Source organism: Corvus kubaryi, unplaced genomic scaffold, assembly GCF_017639235.1.
Source record: "Corvus kubaryi isolate FWS band 111438036 unplaced genomic scaffold, C.kubaryi_AGA036_p1.0 132, whole genome shotgun sequence".
Lineage (NCBI taxonomy): Eukaryota > Metazoa > Chordata > Aves > Passeriformes > Corvidae > Corvus > Corvus kubaryi.
Window position 1 is genome coordinate 10,931,851 of NW_024580666.1, and position 26,912 is coordinate 10,958,762.

The window sequence follows — 26,912 nt, forward strand, 5'->3', positions numbered from 1 at the left end:
ATTGCTCCAGTGTCAGTCCTTTCTACAGTGTGCAGTTCTTCAGATCAGGCTGCTCCAGAGTGGACCCACTTGTGGGTCACAAGCCCTGTCAGCAAACCTGCTCCAGCGTGGGCTTCTCTCTCCACAGGGCCACAAGTTGTGCCAGAAGCCTGCTTCAGTCTAGGCTTTCCACAGTGTCACAGCCTCCCCCAGGCATCCACCTACTCCAGCGCTGGGTCCTCCACAGTCTAGAGATGGATCTGTGGTCCACCACGGACCTTGGTGAGCTGCTGAGGCACAGCTTGCTCCATGGTCTGCACCACGGGCTGCAGGGCAGACTCTGATTTAGTGATTGGAGCACCTCCTGTCCCTCTGTCTACTGACCTTGTTGTCTTCAGGGCTGTTTCTCCCACATATTTTCACTGCTCTCTTCGGGTGCAATTGCTCTTGTGCAGGGTGGGGTTTTTTCCTCTTAACCACATTATCCCAGAAGCACTACCACCATCACAGATGGGCTCAGCCTTAGCCAGCATTGGGTCCACCTTGGCTCTGAAGTTTCTGGCAGAAGCCATCCCTATAGCCATCCCCTCCATATACACGCTATCTAAATCTTGTGAAAGCAAAGCTTTGCTAAGATCACTTGTTTAGTATGTGCTAGAACTTAAAAGAAAATGGGAGTAGAATGTTATCCCTTTCTTGCATTTCTAATCTTAGAGAGAGATTCTAGAAAATAATTGCCCTGTGCCTTTTTCCTACACTGTCTATCAAACTGAACTGCACTACGCTTTCCCACACTGAGCAGTCTGTGCATGAGGTTTGGTGTAGTCTCAGTTTTGGTCATTTTGCTTAATTGATTTATGTCTTCTGTAACTATTTATATCTTCACAGGTTTGCTTTTTTTGTTATATGTTTGAGCTTTGCTAATGCTGCTGTAGAGATGGGATTCAAAATTGCATGACTTTTTTGCTATTTTCTCCTTCTTCATGCCTTGAAGGTACCTTCTACATCAAATTGTCTTCTATGTGTCTTCATCACCTAAAGGAGCATATCTGGGTTGAGGTACAGTAAAGGATGACCTCCTATTCTTATATATTCTAATGAAATGTGATGTCTGTTGTTTCACTTGTATGAAATTGTGTGGAATAGTATGAAATAGTAAGATTAAAAATTATTTCCATCAACAAATAAGAACTGGCATATGTATGTGTTTTTTTAGAATACTTGAGGAAGCCCAAATTCAAAAGGCTACAATTTTAGTGCTTCATACCCTTCTCTATTTTCCAATTTCAATAGGAGGAATGTTCTGTTTTATTGCCATTTGTATTTGAAGTGCTTTATTGTTTTTGGCTTGAATGATAATTTCTTATATCTGCTAAGGAAATTGCATCAACACAGTAAATATTGTAAACTTCCATGTTTTGAGAAAGACTTGCTCTAACTTTCCTCTGAGACAAATTATTTAATCTTCTTCACTGGCTCAGTGATCCTGAAAGGATCAGGTCTCTTCCTTTGAGACCCCAAAGGGATGAGTTTTGACATATAAAAATTCAAAATTTGGCTTTCATGTTCTCTTAATGTTTCTCTGTGGATCTTGGAAAAAGCGGGTCAGGCATGCTGCCAAAATTCAAATGTACTCAAAGTGAAGGGAGTCTATCCCACCCTAATGAGGAGTGCAACAGCACAATTGACAACTAAAGCCATACAAGAAAACATATGTTCTAGGTTATTGATGCTGTCTGTAGTCTTTATCATATTTTCTCAGTACAATTTTCTTACAAAAATAATGACCAGAGTTGCTCATCATTCTCTTGGTGAGCATATATGAATGTTCTTTGCGTGAACTAAGAATTGTTTGCATACATGGAGACTTCTAGGAAGACAATTCAGCTCCGTATGTGAAGGTCATGCGTTAGCAAACTTGCATGTTGACAACATCGGTTCTGCAGTTGTTGCAGTGACACAACATCAAGGTAAATGTTCAAATGAGACTAAAAACCAAGAATATATTTGCAAATAAAGATACAATAACAGCATGATAACTTCCCAAATTTACAGTAATTTTTTTAGTTAAATTTGGATGTGTTTTTAACAGTGGTATAACATCCAGATTACTCCAAGAATTGCTGATTACAACAGAATGCAACAGAATAGAAGCTGAGTTTTGTTTATAGCTTTACTATTTACTTTTTGTCTATTATACATAATTCTTTTTTGTGCCTTTTTTCTTGAAGAGTACAGTTTTCCTTCCCAAAAGGTACTTAAATGAAACTTCCAGGAGTACTAGTTCCTTCACATGCTGTACTGACACTTTTTTCTTTGTGTTTATTTATTTTTGAAAGATAAATTCTCTATTACAGATCTTCACTTGGGAAGACATTTTCAATTGTGATCAAAGTTACTTCCCTTCCTTTCACAAAAAAGAAATGTGCATCAATTTCTTTAGAAACTGTGAATTTGTTCGAATGTGGGCAATGGAACAGCCTTCTTAGATGCATTCAGGGATTGTAGCAAGTGAAGAATGGTGGAAAATGAATCTCATGAATGGGTTGAAATGTGAGTAGCTAGAAGTCTAAGTTATGATGTGTATATAACTTGATTTTTAAAATGTGAAGAGATTTTCCTTCAGTATGGGTAATGGAATGTAGCCAGAGAGTATCCTAGTGGGAGATGGGATATATGTAGTTGCTAAAGAAGTCATGCAAGATGCATAAAGTAGCTGTTTCCTTATTTTATTGTTTGGATTTGGGTTTTGTTGGGCTGGGGGTTTGTGTGTGTGTGTGTTTCTTTTTAATTTGATACAGACTTGTGGTTTCATTTTGTGTGGTGTTAGGTTTGGTTTGGGTTTTTTTGCTTCAGTTTGAGGTTGTTTTGTGTGGAGTTATTTTTTTTGTTTTGGGTTTTGGAGTTTTTTTGCTCTGGTTTAGAGCTTTTGTTTGGTTGGTTTGGTTTTTTAACAGAAATATACAGAGGGGTTTTTCGACCTATTTTACTTTTGTCTTTTTGAAGACAATATCTTTTGTCTCTTGGCAGTGAAATAGATTTTTTGAGTCAAGAAAGAGTGAGTGGATTTACTTGTTCATTTCCCTAAAATATTTTTTTTTTAAAAATTTAAGACTCCTAGTGTCAGACAAGAGAAGAATCATGCAGCTATAGCTACTATTCATGATTAAAAGACTACCTGCTGTAGTGCTGCTAAAAGTTTTGGGATGTTAAGTAGGGAAGTAGAGATATTACCCTTAAAGCTAAAGGAAATCTGGCTTCTCAGTCTGAGATTGTGACACAGGCATTTTCAGTATTCTGTACATTATGAGGCATTTTTTAAAATGAGAAATATTTAGCTTTTCACAGCTATGGCACATTGTTCCATCTGTGTCTAACTGTATCAGTTTTATGTCTTGAGGACCTGCCAGTTAGGTAGCCTGTGTTATCAGGCTTGGGAAAGTGGTGTCATGCTTTGTCATGTTGGTAACAAAAATGTTGGGGCTTTTATTCCAGAAAGAAATATTTCTTATTTTCTATTTTAGTAGGTAACTGTAAATTATAATGTAAAATGAACTTTTCAAAGGTTTGGGTTTTTTTGGGTTTTTTTGTTTTTAACTGTTCTTGCCATGGTCTTTTCATATCTCTGATTATCTAGAATACTACAGTTTTTCATAATAACTTCCAAGAGCCCCTGGCTAATTACTGAGTTAATTATGAAAAGACGTGTTTGCAAGGCGATATCATCTAGCTGAATGAAAAAATAGTCTTATTATAGGCTATTTAAAACTCTGGAGGTGTACTAGGAGCAAGTAGTTGTGTAAGGATCCACCCAATTTGGTTGAGTACTAGGACCTGTACTTAAGTACTGTGATTCAGTTAACTAATTTCATCCTGTTCATAGTATTTGGGGGACTGGGGCCACAGTCTTAAGTTTAGGAAGGGAGGGAGAAATAAATACTGGACAAATAATGCTTAGTGAAGAACAGTATGAAAAAGTTTTATTTTGTATAAATGACTTGTACTTAAGAGAAAAATGTGGTTTTAGTTTTGATAATGCCTGACCAATGAGAATCATTTTCAAGTTACTGTGGAGTGGCCTTAATGCTGTAAATAATCCAATTGGCCAAGTCCCAGTACAATGTAGATGAGAAAAGGATGCAGGAAATTCTGTTGTTTACACATGTGTCTGTTACACTGAGAAGCAAGAGGAGCCCAGCAAACTGACAGGGTAAGGGGTCTTAAGATTGTGGGTTTAATGTTTAATTTCTATAAATCTCTTCAAGGATAAAGTATGAGTTACTATCATGTTGGTGGTAAGGAGGAAAACAGTCTGAAATGCCCAGAAAAAGTACTGAAGATCAGAAAACAGTATCTGAAGTATGTAGCTAAGTTATATCTAGCTAGATTTTTTTCTTCTACGTTTTTTGCTACTATCGTGTAGTATTACTTCTAACATCCCATTAAACATGTTTTTCAAGTGTAGTAGAATCCTTACTTGCCATAACCAGGTAAGTTTTTAAAATCTTCTAAGTGACAGTTTGTTAAAAAGTTATTTATTAGTTTTGATTAGAAATTAGTATAAATGCAGAAATTTCACAGGTTATACTGGTTTTCTACTGTTTTAAATTTTTTTAAAATTACTTTTTGAAATGCATATTTAATGACATAAATTGGTAAAACTGGTACATTTTAATGGGTGTGGTATTATGGACATAAGTGTCATGAAAATATTGTTAAGAGTTTGCAGAAGTTCATACTGCATTTTTTTGTTGGAAAGCAGTGTTTTCACAGTGGTTCTATTTTCATAAGTTATGCAATTCAGTAATGAGTTGTATAATCCTAACTTCCTTCAGAAAAAATGTCTGAAACCGGGATAAGAAAAATGTGTTCTTAGCTGTGTGGTATTATTCTAATGCAATGAAATACACTTTTTGATACTATGATTTGTTGATGCTGGACAAAAATATTCAGTCTGTCATTATTTTAAGGTCAAATGTCAGAGATGGTGTGAGACACCATGGATGATCCTTCAGCAATGAGAACCAAGGGTCAAATTTCAAAAGCAGTGTTCATGAGTTTAATAAGCATATATAGCAATTAGTACTAATGAGCTTCCAACTGACTATCCAGATAGCTGCATTTTGTTTGTGTTAGTTGTCACTGATTCTTACAAACATTTTATGAAGCAGACTCTGCTATAAATAATTGTATAGCTAGACTGCTAGTTTTTGGTTCAAATTTCCTGTGCTGTTAGGAAAATTATTTGTGTTTCTGAAAGCAGTTCTTTTAATAATAAAATGAAGATAAATGAATTTCCAAAATATATTAGGCATCATTAATAGAACTAGTCATATCACTTCCAGAGACATCTAAAAAAAATTAGTCAAAAATGTGAAATTAGATGTCTGGGGGTGGGGGGTTTTTGTGTGTTTTCATGTATCCAGCTTTGAATTTTGGCCACTCTTTCACCTTAAGTATAAAATACTAATGTAACCTTGGTTAAATCTGAAAAATAAATGACTTGAAAATGAATATGCTAAAGGAGCTGTTAATGAACAGGCTTAAATCACTGTCATTTCCTTCACCACAAGAGGGGTAGATATTGAAACCATTTTGATATTCATGGAATCATAGATTCATAGAATGGTTTGGGTTGGAAAGGACCTTAAAGATCATCTAGTCCCAATCCAACCACCACGGACAGGGAAGTACAGAAGGTTGCTTAAGGCCCCATTCAACCTGTCCTTGAACACTTCTGGGGATGGGACATCCACAGCTTCTTGGGGCAGCCTGCTCCAATGTCTCACCTAATCTATTCACTCCTTTTTCTAGTCCATACAATGATCTTTAATTGACTGGTTTGTTATGAAAATGATCCTTCCTGAACACCTTGATTCTTTGTTCATGCTGATTAAGTAATCTAGGTCTGATTTACACTGGGTTAAATGAGACTGGGATTTTTACCAAGCCCATTTGTAGTTAATGTCAATCACATCACTGGAGGAATACCAGGAGGAATTGTCATGAAAACTCATATTGTTTTAATTAATTTATTTTAATGTGTTTTCAGTTGACTGGAATGTTTCTCCATAACTTTTGTAGGTATGCATTTTTGCAAAAGGATGCCAACTTCCCTTCTGCCACGCTGAATAGTCACCACTTATACAAATAATTTCTTCTCTTTTAGTGGGACCATATTGGCCCACAGTGAGCGGGCACTGAGAGAATAAACAGAGATGCTTTATGCATTTACATGACATCTGGTATACAACATATGATACTTTGTGATTTATATTATGTGACCACTCTAGTAACTGTGGATTTCTGGTTAAAGTCACAATATGGATTATTCCTTCGTTCATTTCCCTCAAGGATGATTTAGTGGAGTTGGAGTCATCACAGGATAATATCTTACATCACTAAATCTCACAAAGCAGTCCTTGAGCCATTGAAGGACATGAGATGGTGTTAAAACACTAGACTGGTTAGGGAAAAATAAGAATAATTACATAAAAATGTCCAAGTAGCAATCTTTTTGTAAGGAATATTCTTAAAAGAATTAATTATAGAAGATATGGCTTCTAAAACTGTTCTGATAAAACTCAAAACATCTCCACACAACAGAATTGTTAATTCTGATACAACTATGTCAGAGTAGTTGAACAAGCTATAGGGATATGCTCTGACCCGGAGAAAACAAAATATTCATGAGTGTTCTTATTTGTCTACTTATGTGGGTGGGAAAATCACTTGTTTCTAGACTCTGAGTAGTGTTTTGAAGAAAAATTGGTTTGTGTCCTAATAAGCATTGGAGTGTTTTATGTCTTGGTCTGAAACAAATCATCAGATATTTATGATTAATTTTCTCTACTCCCAAAGTTATGAAATTTCTTTTAAAAGTAGGTCATGTTTTGAATAGGAAAAGATCATAAATGATTTCAACTCTAACAAGACAATTCTTGATCTCTCATATCATAAAGCATGTGGTTTTAAGATACTGTCAAGAACTTTAAAAATCTGAAGAATTTCTCAGAGTATAAGCAGCGATTAGAAACTTAACTTTTTCAGGGATATGCCGTTACATCTTCACACTTCATTGAAAATAAAATAAAATAAAATAAGATAAATTAAAACCCACACCAAGAAAACCCCAAAACAAAATGCAACCGCCTCGAACTCAGTGGGAGTTTCTTTAGTAAGAAAAAAAGCCTGTAAATGAAAGTGAAGCTATCCAGTTCACTTTCCAAATGAGTAACATAGAAGAAGTTAGAAATGAGGTACAAACTCTAGAAAATAGACTTGGCATGATTTTGTCTAAATAATGAAGCTTCTCTATACATTTAAGTGACCTCTACTGTTTGGATGAACATGTTTTAGCATTGCATCTGACCTAATTCTATTTCAGTAAAGTGCTCTTCAGAATGGTTAGTCTGTCTTCAGTTTCCTTTTTTTAACTTCCTTTTGAAGCTGAAAAATACCCAGCTGAATTGACCTGTAGCCCAATCTGAAAAATGTGGTAAAAATCCCACAGATCCGTGAAGTCCTCTGTTGTGTTTGGAAATAGTTGAGCCTCCTCAACTATATTCAATAAGAAGTTGCAGTGGCTCTCACAAAGAGGTCAGTTTGACTTTTGAACCTAAGTAAATGAAACATTAAATAGTAGAACCCTAATACTATCAACAGCTGGGAAAGGAATTTAACCACTGAGAACTCAACATGATACAATGATCTTTAGTCTGAAGAGTGTGCTATAAGCTTATTTGTAGCTTATTTGCAAATATTTATGTTTCATCTATCTTAAATTGTTTAACTAATACCCTGGATGAAAATCACCAGCTGAATGAGATGGTTTTTTTCTTGTCTTCTTTGACTTTTAACTAACAGCCGGCTTTAATGCTTGTAAATATTAAAGACTTCTAAAACCAATTATGAATTACATACTCAAAGGCAGATCTAGCCTTGCGGATGATATATATCTTGAGTATTATTTCCCTACATTTCTGTAGTCTTCCCTCTTTCTGAAAAGTTCAGAGGAAATCCATGCAAGATACTCTTCTGTGTCCTGTTAAAGGGCTGCCTGGCAGTACGAGCAAGGCAGTGCATGTGTGCACTGGCTGAGCTCGTATCCTGTAATAACACACTGACAGCTCGGATCGAGCTGAGTCTTGTGAGGTTCTCTGTTGTGACTGACAATTCATTCTCCTGTAACTGAGCTGAGTGGTGTAAGAAGCTACCTGCTTATCCTCTTTGTTCTCAGTAAAGGGGGTTATGACCCTGTTAGTGCTGCAGCTCATTTCAGTGTGGGTTAAAAAATGTTCGTCACACTAAACACTCACTGAAACTAACTTAGTATGCTTTCTGTGGAAACAGAGGAGGAAGAATCATGCACTTTGGTGTTCTTAGTCTTTGCTGTAGAACTGCTGAAAAACAAACCAAACAAAAAAAACAGATACCATTTTAATGTGATTAAGAGCAAATTTCCTTGTGCCTGAAGAACAAGATGCCTATAGGTGTTTCTGTAAATCAGGGGAAGAGTTCACTGCTATCTTAAGCCATAAGCATTAAGAAAAGATAGTGTTTCAGTATACCAAACTAGTATTAACTAATGTGAACCCTCTTCTTCTGAAGCAATTACCTTTTTCAAGTTTGAACAACAGATTACTATTGTTTTAAAGAAATCTCTCTATGCTATTCAGAAGATACCTATTAGACCAGACGTTTAACTGATATGAATTAGTCTGAATTAACCATTGCCTTATTTTAAATACACTCTGAATCTGTTCTCAGTTGAAGTTATTATTAATATTCTGATTCATAACCTATCTTTCCTAATAATAATTCAGACAATATATTCCATGGAGATTACCAATCTTCGCATAGAATCAATGAGATTAGATTAGAATTTAGGGGAGTTGGCAATGTAATTAACTCAGAAGTTTACAGCAGGTTTTGTAAACCTGTTTGTAAGTCATTTATTAAGAAAGGATCTAAAACTTTGACAGTTCATGCTTATCCTAACTACCTAGGAAGCTTATTTTGCCTCTTTTTTTCATTGATCATATCCTAATAAAAAGTCATAATCAAATCTCAAAGGGGAGCTAGCCAAGCGAACTGTCTCAAAAGCTACTGAATTTAGTTGGATTATGCTTGGTTTAGCTTCTTCTTAATACTTCTTTTTGAGCCTGTCTAAGAAAGTTGTTGGTTTCACACACACTTCCCTCACTGCATAATCTGATTATACAATATATTATATCAAGTGTAGTGGCTGAGGAATGAGTATCAATATACAGAATTGAATGTATAAAAATTATGGGTGAAATATTATAAAGGTTTGCAATCAAACAAAACATTCTTGGGGAAATGAAGTTACTGTGAATTATATTTAAAGCAGTACTTCAGAACTTCCTTTGGCCTTATGGGTAGTAAATGACAACTTCTCTATGTACAAATATTTATGTTACCCATATTTAACCCTAAGGATTTGAACACGAAGATATGAAGAAACATCATCTTGTTGCTGTAAAAGACTTTGAAAGATATTGCAATGATATATAATCAGTTGTATTAACCAGTAGACTTAAATCAAAGTAAGTATATAATTCTGGTTCTCATTTGAAGAAATAGTATCCAAACTGTTTCGAGTTTATTAAAATTGGCGGCCAAAAAAAAAAGGGAAAGAAAGAGTAACATTTGTTTAGTCTTTATATTTGTTGTAATCTGTGACTACCTTCCAAGTTGGTTTTTTTATGAATGTATATGCTTACAGTATGTATATATAGTACGTACAGTATGTATATAGTCTGTATAATATTAAAAAATATATATTACATGCATGTGTTTTAAAAAACAACTGAAACACTGAAGAGGATTTTACTTTAAAATGGGTATTTAGACATGGAGAGAAAATGGTAAAAGGAAAAGAGGGAAAACAGTTCCTAGGACCACAGCAAAGTGGACCGGGTCCTTTTTTTTTTGGTACATCCTTTTTCAGAGAAAATTATAGCATTCCGTTCTGAGCAAGAAGTTTTAAGACCACTCCCCCACACCCCTCTGCCATCAAAAATAATGTAAAATATGGTGTGAAAGAATTCTTGTCCTATATTACTGCTTTTAATTATTGGCACTTTTTTTCTTAGTGTAACTTAATAGAACAAATTCACTTTACCAAGGGGTGTTTTTATTCCGTGGAAAGAAATAGCCACCCAGCTCTTAAAAGCTTTTTGCTCTGTCAGCTTTACCAGTCTTGTGGTCAAATTCTCCTATCGGCATAGAAAGTTTCACCATATTTTACAGAAGCAATTCACACATTGAGAGAAATACATAATACCTTATTGTTAGATGAATCATGGTATAAGTAATCATTTAAAAAAAAACATGAGTCCAAATATTAAATGTTGTGAAACTTCATTAAGAAATAAATGTTTCCTGCAAGACATTAATTATTGCTGTCATAGGCATATTCTTTCTGGATTGTTTCCACCTGTGCTTAGAACTGCCCTTCAGCCTGGGAAGTATCTGGGAATGCTTGATTATCTTGTTCACTCCTTTCCTTTGTACACAGTGTTCTCGTATTTGCAGTTCATGTTGGCAGAATAGATTTGGGGAATAGAAAGCCTTCTTTCTTCTTTTTACATGTTCCTTACAGCTGGTTCCTGACAACAGTGCAGAACTGCTGCTTTTAAGGCAGTTCAGTGTTGTCAGAAAATGGGCTTATTTCTTGTGACTCTTCCCTACTTACATGGTGTTTTGTGACCCATTTGGCTAAAAGTTGCATATTCTGAGATTCACAATTTGTGATCTTAATTTTGTCTCATTTCCTGGATGTCATGGCAACATTGTTAAAACTGGGAGAAACAGGCTTGTAGAGCTCCTCAGAAATCACACTACTCAGAGAATCATGTTCGTGGGGACGAGGTCATCTAATCCATCCCCCTTGTTCAGAGCATCGTATTTAGGACTTCTACATAGCATGCCTTTGTTTCACAAGAATTCCTGTCACACTAGAGGTTTTATTTTCTCTACAATGAGTGGGATGACTTACACGTGGAGTTGTAAATCTTATTTCAAAGGATTGAAATACATTGTGGAAAAGGATAGCGAATGAGGACAAACTGGCAATGTGACTGGCATGGCCAGCCTGAGGGCCACTTAGGGCTACTTCATGTTTCTTTTTTGAAGATATAAATTATACATATCTGCAATTTTACCCTACATGTCTTCATGTGAATTATTAAAACTTTCAGAAGAAGCAAACTACTATTAATAATAGAAAGGATTCCTCCTCTGGAGTCACAGAATTTTGGTTTTTACAATGAATACGGGAATATCAAGAATCCTGTTGCAGTTTAAAATGCTTATTTCAGCATTATTGTGATGCTTTATTTTCTTTTGGTTTCTGGATAGTCTGACTAATCTAGAAAAAAGATCCAGCCATTTCTGAGTTCTCCTTTCATGTACTTCTCTCCCTGTGGTTTATTGCCTTTCAGTCACTATCTTTACTGTGCTCATCCTTTATCTCTTCTGGGAATTTAGCTATAAATGGACAACTAATATAATAATGCACTTTCTGGGTGTACTTCAGAAATGCTTTGTCTGTCACAATACTTTGTATGGTGGTAAAATGCATTTTTCTCAGCAGAACTGCCATTTTCCTTAAGTTATTTTCTAGTTTTTAACTTTTTAAGGCCTGATAGGTAGGTAGCAAACTTTGTTTATGGATTTTTTAATAGAAGGCCAAGTTGAAACTTGCGTCTCTACTTTTGCCTTCCCTCTCTGTCATATTATTCCATCTCATCATCTAGAGTTGATCAACTCAGAAGCGGGATCTGACTCCAGTTTTGCATAGATTCTACTATCAAGGGCTTAATTTCATTTGGTCCTACTTATTTTCTGCCTCTGGAGTTTTTTAGTGTCTTCCGAGATTAAATTTATTAATTTGTTTTCAAGGCAAAGGTGTTTATACCATAAAGAAATAATGAGGAAAATAGTAATATTCTGTGTTCCCAAGATTATAAATTTGCTTAGATCTATAAGAAATGTAGAAGACTACTCAGTACTTCTCTCTTTACTCTTTCCTCTTAAACAGGCTAAGCATTTTGGGTTTATTTTCCTTCAGTTCTATCCTTTTTTTGGTAAAGCATTTGAGTTTTTATCGTGTCCTTTAGGAACTTTAAAAATTATAGAACTTGGAAATTAAGATTTAGGCCTGACATTGTCTCTTGCACTTAAAAAATTCAGGCAGATGATATGTTAGAGAAGAAAGATGAGGTTGCATAATTTTAGTCTTATGTATCAGGACATTAATGAATTGCCACCGTGATTTCATTTTATCTCAAAGAGACACTTAGGACATCATACTGTCCAAATTGATGTGTTGAGGAAACCATTCTTTTTCAGGCACTTCTAAGATTTCCTAATTGGGCAAAAAAGCTCAAAACAACACAACACCACCACCTCACTAAAACAAAACCTGACAAACCTGTATACACTTCTCTTTGTGAAGTTTAAAACATAACTTTATATTTTATAGTTTTCACAGCATAACTGTTTTTAGTTACTGGACATGAGAAGGAAATAAAACAGGTTGTGGAAATAAATTAGATCTGTATTGATATTTTTATGTTAAAAGGAAACTAGACAAGTATAAATAGGAGGGAAAAAAATATCACATAACTCCTAATAGGAAGTAAACAATCTGCAGTATTTGTCTCCTCAGGCCATTTTTTGGCTGATTTTTAGTTATGACACATGTAAGGAATACAATGTTTGAAAACAACATGGCTTAAAAATATACCATATGGTTTAATATTGTTAATATTGTTTTATAGCTGTGGAGAAAAAATAAACAGAATCATCTTTGGCTGTGCATTAAAAAGTCTTGAAAGCACTATCTTTTAATTTTCATGAGGTATGATAATCTGCATATGATGTCATGGTCTGTTTGGATCTCTCAAATTTACAGCACAGTGGACTTTGTAAATTAAACTTTATTTTATGAACTTATGACCTCATAAAAAAAAAACAACATAAAAAATATAAATCCTCTGCCTCAAAAAACACTGCCAAAACATAAAGACATCAAACAATAGTGGAATTGTCTTTGAACAGACTAGTCCAACATATGAACTCACTAATAATTTTTTCCCTAATTCACAAGCTCTCTAATTTACAATTTCTCTAAATCATATTTTCTCTATGAACAAACTAGTTACCAAGCTGTTGATGCCAGTGCTCATTCTTTCTCCTCTATCAAGGAGTGAATGTCCCCCATACCACACTGACAAGCAAAATCCTCATCAGTCACCCTGCTGTTGAATCTGCTACAAAAACATTGGAGTTAAGCTTAGGCATTTACACTTTCCAGCCCAGAACTTTGGTCTGTAGCACTTCCATGAGTTAGCACCACCTGAAGAAACTGCCAGGTAGTTGCTTCTTGAAGATGCAGGAGTTGTTGGCTGCAGGTAATATCCGCTCTTATCTCTTCCTACCTGCTGAGTTCTATGTACAGGCTGCTTTCACACTAAACACTCAAGTTGGGGCTGCTCTGAGCATATGTCAGACTTTAGGATCAGCTGTGTGCTCATTACTATCATATTTTTACTTTTTTTTCCTCTAAGAATTTTCGAAGTCATTTTGGTTATCCTAGCTTCAGTGTCTGGTAATATCGAGAAATTTATTTGCTAGGATTTTAGTATGGAATTAGTTCATATACCAATTTCACCCAATAGATTTTGAATAATATCTCTTTAACCTCTATGTCCTATTGGCAAATTACTTTGTAGCCACTATCGTAGAGATGGTTGCTATACTCAGTACTGGTTTCATTCCATGCAGGAGTGTATATGTTGATTATGTTCAATGTATATTCATTGTCATTAATTTTGGAGCCATAATCATAGGCTCTAGTACGTAAAGCAATTGCATTAAGTGAAGGGCACTTTTAGTAAGAAGTAGGCAGGATTGGTTTTTAAGATACACAGCCATGAGCAAATGGTAGCTTTATTTTGTCCATTGATTTGCACAGTGATTATTAGGAGTGTTTATGAAAAAATTGCCATGTGTTTTCTCATTGTGTGCATATGCTGTAATTATTCTGGGACACTAGCATATGATTAGTTTCCTTACATGCCTGTAGTACCCCTTGCACTCTGTTTTTATCACAACCACGTACAGCTTCATGTCCAGTGTTACTACATATAGGTAAATTCAGGTTAACTTTAGATCTTAGTGCTAATGTAACATTATCACCCACTGTCAATACTTGTCCTTGTGATGTTGCAGATGGTAATCCTTCTGTAACTAGTTTTAAAGGTGCATTATCGTGGATCTGCAATACCTGAGTTGTTCCATGGGCAATGTTAAAAATGCAGGATCTGTTATGGACAAGTTCTGGGTATATGTTCCAAGTATCATTTGTTGCTATGGTGATACAGTAGGGTCACATTTTCTGCAAGAGAAGACACTCAGGTCTTGGACATAATCCAAACTTCAGTTGTTGTTAACTTGTTCCCTTTTTCATTGTAAAAGGGGAGGCACACAGATAACTCCTGAGTTGGATGTTTAACTGCAATCTCATTTTATGGACTTCAGAAGGATTTTACTTCTGTTTGAACAGGATTTGGGGCAGCTGTTGATATGAATTCCTTACCTATGTTCCTTCTTGTGGGCGTTTGTCACTTGTGTAGCCAACTTAAAAGTTCTCACAGATAGAATCCACGCATAGAGTATTAATAGATGCATTCTTGTGTAGTTGCCGGTTTAGTAGTTTATTCCATTGATCTACTGTCCCACTATTTTGAGGTTAATGCAGTAGATGGAAAATCCATGTACAATATTTGAACCAAACCAAGCTTGTCCTACCTTTTAATTAAAATGTTATCGATGCTAAGATTGTATTTGTCTGGGTAAGGGAGATGTAGGAAGCCACTGGCTTAAAGCAGTTGTGAGACCAGTGATAGCTTAGGCAGGGAATATATTCTGAATACCACTATTTCTGCTCCTGTAAGGATTCCTTTCCCCCCTCCAGGTGTTTGTCATAGTACACACGAGAAGTTTCCCAGATTAACTTACCTTCCATGGAGTTGGTAGAATGTTGGTGATGTGCTGTACCTTTGTTTAACAAAAATGGCACAAATATACAATTTGTTTCACCAGAATTTTTGCCACTCCTCTTTTTTATCCTCTCTCATTGCCTGTTGAAATAAATCCTACATCCCTGTGTGTCTAAGCCACTCCTGTAACCAGGTACTTGTTCTGCCTCAGAGTTTTGTCCTATATTTTTTCTAACCAAGTGATCAGCCACCTGGCTCTCTGTTGCTAGGATTTTTAGGGTTTTTGTAATTAGGTAAAATTTTTATGGATATGTTTTTAGACTGAGCTATGTCATGAATCACTTTCCAGTGTGATGTTTTTCACCATACATTTCAATTATTTACTGGGCAAAATTTTTTTCATCTAGCCACTGGGTGGAACCCCTAAGGGTGACTAATGAAAACCAGCTTTACAATAGGAACAGACACACAAAATTTGATCTCCTCTTCTTGAGTTGATAGCTCTGTAGTTAGCAGCCCTTAGTAAACAGCCCAGTTTTCAGGTAGTGAGTTAAATCACTTCCTATATTCTTCCCCTAATGACCACATCATCCCCGCCCATTTTCTTTAAGCCTTCTCTCTGTGTCAGGGTTTGTTCATTGGAGAACTGCAGCAATACCATGGAAAGTTCTGACTTTCCAGTAGCACTTACAAAAGAACATGTACAGTTCTATGATTCATTTTATCCTATTCAATTTATAGATTAGACAAAAGAAAATAAACTGGCTTAATCTGAAGCAGACATTCTCTGTAAAGACAGAATGCCTTAAAAATTTTTAGCTGAGGTCTTAATAATTAAGAGACATGTAACTGAGGATTAAATCATTGAGTTAGTAAAATGATGTTGAAATTGTATCCTCAAGCACTGCCCTAGCTACTGAACTGACTGCAAAAGCTGAGTTCAGTGAGCAGGTATTAACATGAGGAAGGTGCAATAATTCTTTTCTCTCCTGGTGATTTTGTTAGCTGTGCCACCAAGGGTGAATAAACTGCTGTTTACTTAAAACAATAGCTGGTAATAATAAATCAAGATCTCTTTCTTGCTGGTGTTTAGGATCATGAGGTAAATAGGAAAGGTTGCAATATAATGAAATATGGTTGAGATCTATGTTCCTTGTCATGTTCACCAAATGTCTGTGTCTTTTTTTTCCCCTGAGGAATATTATCTCTCTTTTCTCACTCTATCATCACACATATTGTTCCCACTCTGCTCACCTGACACAATGAATGCTGCTTCCTAAATTTTGTTCATACTTATTTTAAATTATTCCATTAAAAAAACAACTCTAAAAGGGATTTTTGTGTTCCTTCTTATCCCTCAGTTGTTAAAACTGGAACTATCAGAAGGCTTCACTGATCAGAAAACCCCCACTTTCATCCATTTCTCTAATTTATTTTATCTTTCCATCGAATTATCTTTTATTAAGTCATTATTCTCACTGAGCTCCATATGCTGTGCTGGCTACTCTGTTGCTGCCAACTCAAGCTAGCAACTTTTAAACTAGCTGCACACAGTATTTTTTTGTCAGTTTTAGACTTGTGAAATTTCTGATGTTCAGAGACCTGTGTCCAAGAACATTAAAATGGAGCTTTCTTCCTTTAATTGTCTTTAACATACAACTTAGAAATTATTCCCCCTGGAACATATATAAATATATAGATATTTTATAGATGAGAGTTTTCAGAGTTCAATGTAGATTTATGATGTTTTCTATGAGGTGGTCATCTACCAGAGAACAGAAATTTTTTTTTAAGTATCACTTTAACTACAGGGATGATTAAAGATTCAGTATCAGCAGATTCAGTACTACAAGTCTTCAGTTGGACTGTTAGACTTGTTTTTATTATTATTTCATCAGTGCAGTATTTTTGAGAACATGAAAGAGTAGATTGATATGAACTATAAATAAGATAAAAGAAGTCCATCCTAATCATCCCTTTGGCATGGTGAGATTTTTCAAAGTTTCCGAGCTTTTACAATAATCAACACATTTTTCTAATTTTTTTAATCTTTGCTTCCTTTCCAACTAATATTTTAGTCTACTTCTCTAAAAATAGATACAAACACAAATTTTCATAATTCATAGTTATAATAGAATTCCTTACCTGTTTCACATATCCAACAAATATTTCTATTATTTTTTTGTTTTTATCCTGAGTCAGCCAGCCGCTGAAATGTATTGTGTTGAGATCTGTCTCTTTTAATGAAAAAATGATATTATTCTACCTCTTGCAATCTTAAAGGAGATATCTAAACAACATATTTTAATTAGATTTTCTGAAAAGCACATAGGGAAATCAATACAAATAGAAACACCTCGTTTTTCTTACCACTTTGGAGTGAGCCAGCTCTTCTATTTTCTGGAGGAAGATCGACTTATTTGAATTCTTAATTTTTTTGAATTTTAGGTACAGAGTTGGGATCATCTATCCATGCTGAAAAGTGCAGGCAAAGTTCAGCCTATCGTAAAATTATTAGAAGGCTAAGAGACCACTAGCTTACTGATCAAGCCTACTTCAATTATTACAGCAGTAAGTTTGATCTGACTCTCAGTGTCCCAGCCTCACTTCAACACTTGAGCCATCACAGTGGAGGGGAGCAAGAATTCATGACCAATGACTCTTTTTTCAGTGTCCTGTTATCTGTGAGCTTAACATTTCTCCATTTTTGGGAATATTACTGAATTTCAAATGACAAAGTCACCTCAAACCTGTAATGAAATGTCAGCAGCAGGCTATTCTGATTCATGAATATCTTTCAGGTCTTTCAAATTTTCAGTCAAAGAAAAATATTGCCATTCTTATTTCTCCATCTTTTAAGATTTGTAAACTGTGCATTCCCCATGTTCTCCCTTCTTTTAATGAATATGCAAAGATGCTAGCAAAAACCTACTGATTATGAAAAGTGTAATAAGCTTTTCAGTAGATATCTACTAGCTTGGGACAGACACAAAAAAAATGTAAGAAAAAGTTACTGTACTATTTAAAAATCCAAAAGTTTCAACTATTTCATTATATATTTATTACATAATGTAGTATGTTTTATTTACATTATTATGCATTTAAAATTTACTGTGGTTTTGTTTGGTTCATTTTTTAATTAAAGCTTTAGGAAACAAGGCATTACAACAAGCCAGATGTTAAATTAACAACTGACTGAAGAAGTTTAATATTTAGTTACTTTGGCTCTACTGGGCCTCATGCAAGTTTGTGGGTGGCAACATCTTTGTATTTTGGATAAGGCTTATTCAAATTAAATTGCTGGAAGTAGGTCAAGGAACAAGAAAGACTCAACCTTGATGAAGTTTTGGCAGCAGCTCTGCTACATCTGTGTGGTGTTGTTGTGGGGCTTGATGGTACTACACCAGACAGTGATCATGAAGGGAACTGGGAGTCCTTCATTGTCCTTTTCCTCCTCTCATATCCATACTCCACAACAACAGTTCTCCATAAGCTTCTAACAAATGGCAAATAAATGTCCTGAAAATCATGAAAAATTTGAAAATAGCTGGAAAACTGGAACAAAGCCTGCAAAAACTTCTCTTCAGTTGAAATGAGACAAAACTGAATCATAATGCCAAAACTATCAATTCTTCAGTCTTTTGTTTGCAGCATTGGCCTTCTGCATTTCAAATGCAGGTGTTAGCACTAATTGCTGTAACATATAAACATGTTTTTTTACAAATGGATATTGCAATATAAAAGCAATTTCTTTTTTATTTCAAACCACTTAATCTCCTATTGAAATAGCAAGATTTTTAAGTTGGTTTGTTTGTAGTTTGGTTGGTTGGCTGGTCTGGTTTGTTTTTAGCATAACCAAGAGGAAAAAAACAAGGAGGAATAAGTGGCTAGTCTCTACAGACTGTCCACATCAGCATTTTCTCAGCACTGGGATAGGAAAGCAATTTCTGAGAAACCGTTTTTCTTCTGGGCCAAATAAGTAATAAATTATGAAAAGATAAATAATGAAAAAGAATGCAACAAGATTTATTAGCTGAGTCATATCACTGTGAGGTAGGCTGTACAATACAGTAGGATAGCGCTACACTTTCAAAAATAATATAAGAATATATTACCTGGAAATCTTCTGGAATGCAGACAGCAAAATAAAGACCCTTATAAAAATGCTTGATTTTTCTCATGAAACAAAGAAAATCCAAAGGTCACAAGGGTTTTGATAATTTTTTTCTTAGCTATGCAAATTATAAGGTGAGTTTTGCCTAGTGTGAAATTCCACAGTTTAGGAAAGGAGGCAAGTGATTTGTGATTGTAGTTCTAGACAAATAACTTCCTCTTACTAGATATTTAAAATATATATTGATTCAATTTAATCTTGTCTTGAAGGAAGAAAGCTTTTGTCTGTTTTCTTTAGACTCAAACATTTTTGAGAGCACTATGATTATTTAATGACTCTTCCTTTGCGAGCAAATCCTAGCCAAGTAATAGGTTTGTCTGTTTATGCTGTAGTAAAAACATATTAAATAAAAGATATTTGAATAACTATTTCTTGTTGATAAAGCACAATTCTAAAACATGAACAGCATCATTAACTCACAGCAGTAAAAAACCTGACTGTTGAAGCTTATTCATATAATATTATTAATTAAATCTAAATTTTTTTATGTCTTTTTTTTTTTTAGGAGTGAAATTAGATGATGAATCAAAACATGAATTTAGACTCCATTCAGAAACAAATGGAAGAGATAGAGGTTTTTGGGACCCAACCAACACAACCTGATAAATTAGATAGATGTTGGCAACCAGGTGACCATCTGCATCATTCAAATCTTCCATCTCAAAGTTTCTACCCATACTCCCCTCATTATGCACGTATGCATACAAATTGCAGCAGTGATTGGGAAATTTTTGAAGCAGTAAAAATTCAGGAACTGGAAGAAGTCAAAGCCAGAGCTGCCCAAATGGAGAAGACCATGCGCTGGTGGTCAGACTGCACCGCTAATTGGAGGGAGAAATGGAGCAAAGTTAGAGCAGAAAGAAATAAAGCACGAGAAGAAGCAAGACAATTGAGAATCAAATTAGACAGTGTCATAAAAGAGCTAAGTGTGCTTAAAAAAATAAATCAGGATTTAGTAAGTGAGAAGGAAAACTTAGAAAATGGAACTGCTTGGAAAACAGAACACAGTTGTGCAGAAATATCTTATATTAAAAAAGACCAAAACATGTTAACTTTTCTGGAACCAGAACCTCTGAAAGACCTTAACAAAATCACCAAAATTTCTGGGGCAGAAGACACAAAGAAGGTAAAGAATGGGTTATCTTTTTTCTGGATCATGAAGAAGTGGCAAAGTATGGATGTGTATGTAGAAATAGGATTTTTCAAGCATTTTGACCAAAATGCTGCCTGATCCATTCTGCTAGAAAACCCTTTTATATCCCCCACCCATCTAAATATTCCTAATACAGAAAAATACAGAAAACAATTCATACCCCCTTGCTCTATGACTAGACATTTAAGTAACAGAGGCAGACTTTTCTATCCAAAAATTTACAGTGTTGTTTTGATTCTCTCATGTTTTATGGTAACAGATTACCTATCTTATCTGAATTAACCATGTTTTGTATACTTACATTTTTTTTCCCCTCCAAAAAAGCAGATTAGGTTCTTGGCTTCTAAAATAAACTCATTTAATTCTCCCTGAACTTCAAAAACATGGGAAGAGGTGGGGCAAATTCTTTTGCAAATTTGCAAGACATTTTGTTTGATAAGGAGAGCAATTAAGTCATGACATAGAATTAAACAATAGAGTGGCAGCATTGTTTAAACAGCTCCTAGTTCTATATAAAAGATCCAGTTACATTGATCAAAAATGGAAGTATTTGTTCACCTTTAATTCTGTGCCTCGGAATGCACTGTGTAGTCTTCATAGACAGCACCATGTGAAAACTGTATTTGTTGTCTGATAGATGGCAGTCATTGTAGATATAGGTAATTTTTTCATACATTGCAGGAAAATGTTTTTCCCCGCATTGTAAAAGTAGGAAATTTTTTACTTCAATTCAAGGGAAATTGCCAAGATCTTAAATCTGAATGTATTCTGTTTGGAAATTTTACTCTGTAATGCATATTAATGATATTGCATTCCTGTGAAATCTGGAAAAAAAAAAATGTAGTGTTAGTAGTGGGAATAAATTTTGCCAAAAGAACCATACCTTCCATATTTAAAGGCAGACAAATGTGCCATTGGAAGGAAATACCACAAAACATACTTTAACTATTTCTCCTTAGTATAAAATATTTTCTACTTGAAAACTGAAACTTTATATGTGGATGGGAAACGTTCTTATCTTTTCAGTGGTTTCTCATATTTTCCGATGTAAATTTTGGGCATTCCTCTAAAAACTCAAAAGAACAGAGTGATATGAAAGAGGACTGTTGGTAAACTGCTAAAATAAAATTAGCTTTTAAACAAAATTCCTCAGATGTGGTAAAGCAAATACATTTCTAAAGGAAACTTGTTTATAAGAGACATTCAGTCTTCCTCAAAAATATGTATTTTAGTTTTAACTATTTTTTCATAATTGATATTATTTTTGTTTATGTTTTGTACTCAAAACATGTATCTTCAAAATAGATATCTTTGTTCTTTATGAAAAACTTGTATAAGCCCATCACATTCTTCAACACACTTTGCATAAAAAGTTTAGGACTTCATAATGTAGAGTTTCTCAACACATTATTTGTATGGATAAATTGCATTCCTGGTTTTATTTGTTCCAGGATTCTGTCTTCACCACAGTTATAGCCAACAAAAGATAAATGGAATATATTTCCTTAGTGAAGACACATTAGAAATATTTTGGATACGAAGCTTGTCATATGTCAGGTGTGACATATCACAAAATTACATTGATTCAAATAGTGACTTTTTTGCACCTTCTACCCATATACAGTCCAACTGTATACGATGTTACCTATTTCCTTTTTTTCTCCTATGTTCCTTAAATGTCTAGAAGAGCCTTGGCCCTGCAGGAACTCTGTTAGACTTTTTCCTTCATTTATGTTTTTCTCAGGTGTCATTTTTTTTTTTCCTCAGGATATAAACAAAGACCAAAGCAATGACAATAAAAAATTCACCCAAAAGTTTCCTGATTTCTTCTCCAATGGACTTCCCAGCACCTATTTGGAAGAACCTAAAACAAGTTTGGGTACTACAGCTAAGACAACAGATAATGATTTAATACATGTATCAGTCCTGAATTTGCATTTGGCTGAGATGAAGAAAATCTTGCAGAAGGAAAGAGAGTAAGTGCAAAATATATCCTACTCATGGAATTCTCAGCAAGGAGTTTAAAACAGCTTCTAAAATAGATATGGTGATGTTTGCATGTATAGATCATATGTTCTAAGCTTTATTCAATGCTATTTGCAAGGCTTTAATAAGAATTTATAGAGAGAATTCAGCATAGTGTGTTTATAGTTTTCTTCGCCTTGTCTGTCATTTAAATAAGAGGTGTTCCATACAGATAAATACATATTTGCAATTCGGTATCAATGCAGTGATACCTCAGGTGTGTTATACCCAGTTATTGGAGTGCTTTGTGCATAACAACAAATTTTCATGTACTCTACCAGCAGACTTTGAAAGAGTCCAACTGCAGAATGACAAAGGCTGTTTTTGACTTCGAAATATATGAATCAGCTGAAAAATGCTGTTAATCTTAACCTCTTCACTTCTAGAAAAGTCTGGGTTAACAGAGATAGATAACAGAGAGAGTAACACATTTATTGTACACTTATGTAGCATATCAAATTTGTCTCACATTAATACTAAATGTACATTTTGGTGGCCTAAAAGAGTCTTATATTGTATAAATGGTCAATATTGAGAAAGATTGAATCTCACCAGAAAGGTTTTTCAAGGAAACATGCAGCATGTGATGTATGATGATGTAGTAGCAGACTTTAGGTATTATGCGCCTGTAACTTCAAAATCAGTTGAAGTTAATTAGAAAAATAAAAGGAAGAAAATTCCCTGTCTATTGAAAATATATTCAACACTTTCGGTTCAGAGAGTCTGTAATGGTAAACTGTGTTGAAGTATTTACTTCAGTCAGTTTATTTCACACTTCCTGCCTGTCAGTTTAGTTCATAATTGTCCTGTAGATAGTACAAGTCTGAGGCAAAAAATCCTTTCAATTCCTAACTAACATTTAATGTGTTTTGTTGTCTGGATTAGATAGCTGTAAAAGACATGCAGTAATTCTCTAGTTGAATCACACAGCAGAAGATGACCATGCTCTCTCTCCTTAAAAAGTATTTAGTTTTTCTGTGGAAGAAAACATATATGTGAGTTAGGAGACTGATGCCTCACATATCCATTTTCCTGGGGTTGAAATGTTTAGGGGCCTAGGTATGTCATCTTTCAACAGCAATCACAGTATACATGCATATATAATAATTTTATTTTAGAAAATGGGTAGTTTTTCAACTCATTTTTAGTCACTTCTCAGGCAAAAACTTTAATAGGTTTTGGTTGTTCACATGCCTCTCTAACCAATTTGTAGCTGTATTTCAGAGAGACAGATTTTGCCATTTATGCCTAGACATATACTGACTGCGGTATAAGGCAATAAACTTACTGGCACACGGTAAGAATTGGGGCACATCTATAACATGCAATGTGTGACAATGCCAACCTCAGGCAGCAAATGCTCACAGAGCAGTGATTTCCACATAACAGCAGGGATTGGTGTAACAACTCCCTCTCCAGGAGGGCAATATTTCCTGCATGCAGAGATGTTACATAAGCAGAATATATGCAACTTCTAAGCATGAAGCAACTATATTTGGCAATAGACACAGCAAATAGCTAGGAATAATATTACTAGGATAGGTATTATCATAGTCACCAGTTTCTTGAGATATCTGATGAATCTTTGTTGGGCAGGCTGTCACCTGCTAGCTCAGAAAGGGTTGGCCTCCACGCCTCAGTGGAACTGGCTGATTTTGCCAAATTTCCATCTTCAGATTTATAGTTTTCCCTCTTAGGTTTTATTCTTGCTCATGTCAGTATTTTTTGCTCCTGGATTCTGGAGCTGCTTGTAATAACTATCTCAACAATCTCACCCCTGTTTGCATTTTTACTTCCCTTATCTCGTGTGGCTCTAGCTTAAGTACTTTCTCACAGCTTCTTTCTCACAACTTAGCAATTTTCTCAGTGAACTTGAGCCAAGGACACACAGCTGTGCTGCATCAAAAGCAAACACATCATAGACAGCTTGAACCCAAAGGCCAAAGGTTACTCTGGAAGTCAGTATGATCTTATTCATGCAGCAGAGGACTTCTCAGCAGTTTTCTGGTTTGCATGCAGCACTCTGAACTCTGACTGCATTTTTACTGGAGTCAAGTAAGCTTATGCAAATCCAGTGTTTGGACTTGCCCCTGACTAAGTTACCAAACAGTAACCTACTTAGTTTCCTTACTAATGTCTCCATAAGATGTTTTGCTTCTTCACCCTGAGAGGATTTCTGCTTATTGCATGCTGCTTAGAGCTATCTTCAGTAATGTTGACATAGCCTCATGCACACAGATCAGGCTTTGCAAAGAGCGAAAAGAAAGAAGGTCTAAAAAAAAATAGAAAAAGAGATGAAAATTTTTGTTTTGACTTTCAAAAAATACCAGGTTTGGGTTTGCAATGTAAAATCACACACCAACATCCTCTACTAGGTACTAATGGCTCATATCAATTACACATTTGAGGTCCCATTGACATGAATAGAAATGACAAACCTTATGAGTTGCTCAGCATTTTACATAATCATTTGCTTAAAATAGCTGTCTTTTGTCATCTTTTGGCTCAGTGTTCTCATCTAAATGTCTTCTAGTTTTAAGGTTGTAATTTGTTCTGTTTTGAACTTTAAAGTGTTTATTTCGTCTAAAACCAAAAGCCCACAAACTAGCCCACTGCTAGTTGATAATATCAAAGAGGAGCTGCTTAAGGCTGGCTGGGCAGACATAGACAACAGATACAGAAGGCTCTGCTGAACAACAAGAAATATTTTTTTTTTTTTTTCTGTGAGGATCACTGAACACTGGCACCAGTTTCCCAGAAAGGTTGCTGGGTCTGTATCCTTGGAGACAATCAAAAGCCATCTGGAGATGGTCCTGAGCAACCAGTTCTAGGCAACCCTGTTTCAGCAGGTGGTTTGCACCAGATGACCTCCAGAGGTCCCTGTCAACCTCAACCATTCTGTGTAATTATGCCATTTAATTAGATAATGAGTTAAAATGTCTCATTACAAGATCCACTAAAAATACTCTGAACTTGATTCTTTTACCTAGTAATAAGCTGCTACATTCTTTCTCCCACTCTTTGTTTTCTTTAAATAGTAAACTTTATGTAATCAGGATCATCTCATTTAATAGTATCAGAGGGACCTTGTCTGTAGGAACCCAGAGTGCCAAGAATATTTCTCTGCCTGTTTTTAAGGGTTCTTACCCCCCTGAACATCACTGTTTTAACCTCAAACCTTGGAAAAAATTACCAACAGTCAGACAACAACTAGAAAATACAGTGGTATGAATTAGGTGCTAGACTACTATGTAAGATTGTCACAGGGTGAAAAATTTAGAGGTTTTGGGCTTCTCTTTGTAGTAAATAGATAAGAATAAAAAATATCAAAATGGAGGATTGTTGTTGTTCTCTAGACATTCTTCTCCTTCTTCTACTACTCCATATTCTGCAGTAAAAGTAGTTTGGAATGATTGGATAGAAAATTCCGCAGTTCCTAGTCGTGTTACTGAATAATTGGTAAGAAAGTGAAGATAATGTACATTTTTAGTAACTATTGGTTAAAATATCTTTAAAAGGCTGTGTAAATCTTGATAGAGAGGCCTCACTCCTGCTTTTCTGTGCTCTATGCTGTACCTGGGTCACGCTAGTGGCTCTGTTCCTCTGATAAGACTTAATAAACAACTATCTGGAAGCATTGAAACTCAAGGAAAAGTCCCGGTTTATCTTTGAAACTCCTTGCAAGGACTTACAGCAAATTCTCTCCCATCCGGAGGGACTTGATTTACGGCACGGTTCAGTGTCACTTGTCTCATTTAAGAAGTACTGTAACATAAAACAAAACTACTGTCTTCTAAATAAGCACTACATACTGACCATTCCTCTTTTACTTTTCAGATTAGACCATTTCTGAGGACTTTCACTGCATTCAGTACAGTCAATAGGCTATTTTTCAAAGTATTAGAATGTCATCTTTCAGACTTTCACTTTCTACTGTATTAAATGTCCCACTTAACAATTCTCTTAGTTATCCAATGAAGTCATGATATCATTCCAATGAGATATCCCATTACTTTAGAAGAAAAACTGTTGAGTTGAAATGCATGAAATAAATCTTTCTCCACTTTGCTTTGTAAGTAATGATGTTTATTCTATTACTGTAATGTTATGGGAGCTCTAGGTGTTTGCTAAGATAAGCTGTGCTATATGCTAAATCTAGGCAGAAAAAGGAGATCCCTGATTCAAAAGCACTAGGTTTAGTTATAAAAGAAGGGAGAAGAAGATATTTCACTAAAGTGGATTGCTTCATTAATGTAGCTGACATTGCTTCCTGGACCTGAGCCAGTCCAGTCAGTGGGAACTCTTGCTATCTCTGTGCAAGCCCGAAGTCTGCTGCATAGAAATGCCCCAGACAAATTCCATCAATACACTTTGTTAGTGTATTTAGATGAATTTTCAAATCAAATACCCTCAAAATATAGTTCTAGTAAGCCTGGCAATAACATCTGTAATAAAAAGATTGAAAAATTCCATTGGCCTCCATTAGAATAGAAGATAACTACAGTGGCACAAAATAGTTTCTTTAATTGACAGTATTAGAATTTTCTTG

General features: G+C 35.2%; 1 protein-coding gene across 3 annotated transcripts in view; it reads left to right on the top strand.

Moving 5' to 3' along the window:
• The first annotated feature begins 873 nt into the window (after window positions 1-873).
• Window positions 874-26,912, top strand: part of CCDC102B (coiled-coil domain containing 102B) — a 155,973-nt gene continuing 129,934 nt past the window's right edge. For 2 of the 3 annotated variants that reach the window (XM_042032420.1, XM_042032402.1), the window contains exons 1-3: window positions 4,089-4,189; window positions 19,691-20,311; window positions 22,106-22,314. In XM_042032420.1, coding sequence (XP_041888354.1) covers window positions 19,703-20,311; window positions 22,106-22,314 — 818 coding nt within the window. In that variant the 5' untranslated portion in view covers window positions 4,089-4,189; window positions 19,691-19,702. Of the gene's footprint in view, window positions 1,039-2,336; window positions 2,533-4,088; window positions 4,190-19,690; window positions 20,312-22,105; window positions 22,315-26,912 lie in introns of those variants that run through there. The other variant, XM_042032410.1, reaches the window with a different exon arrangement.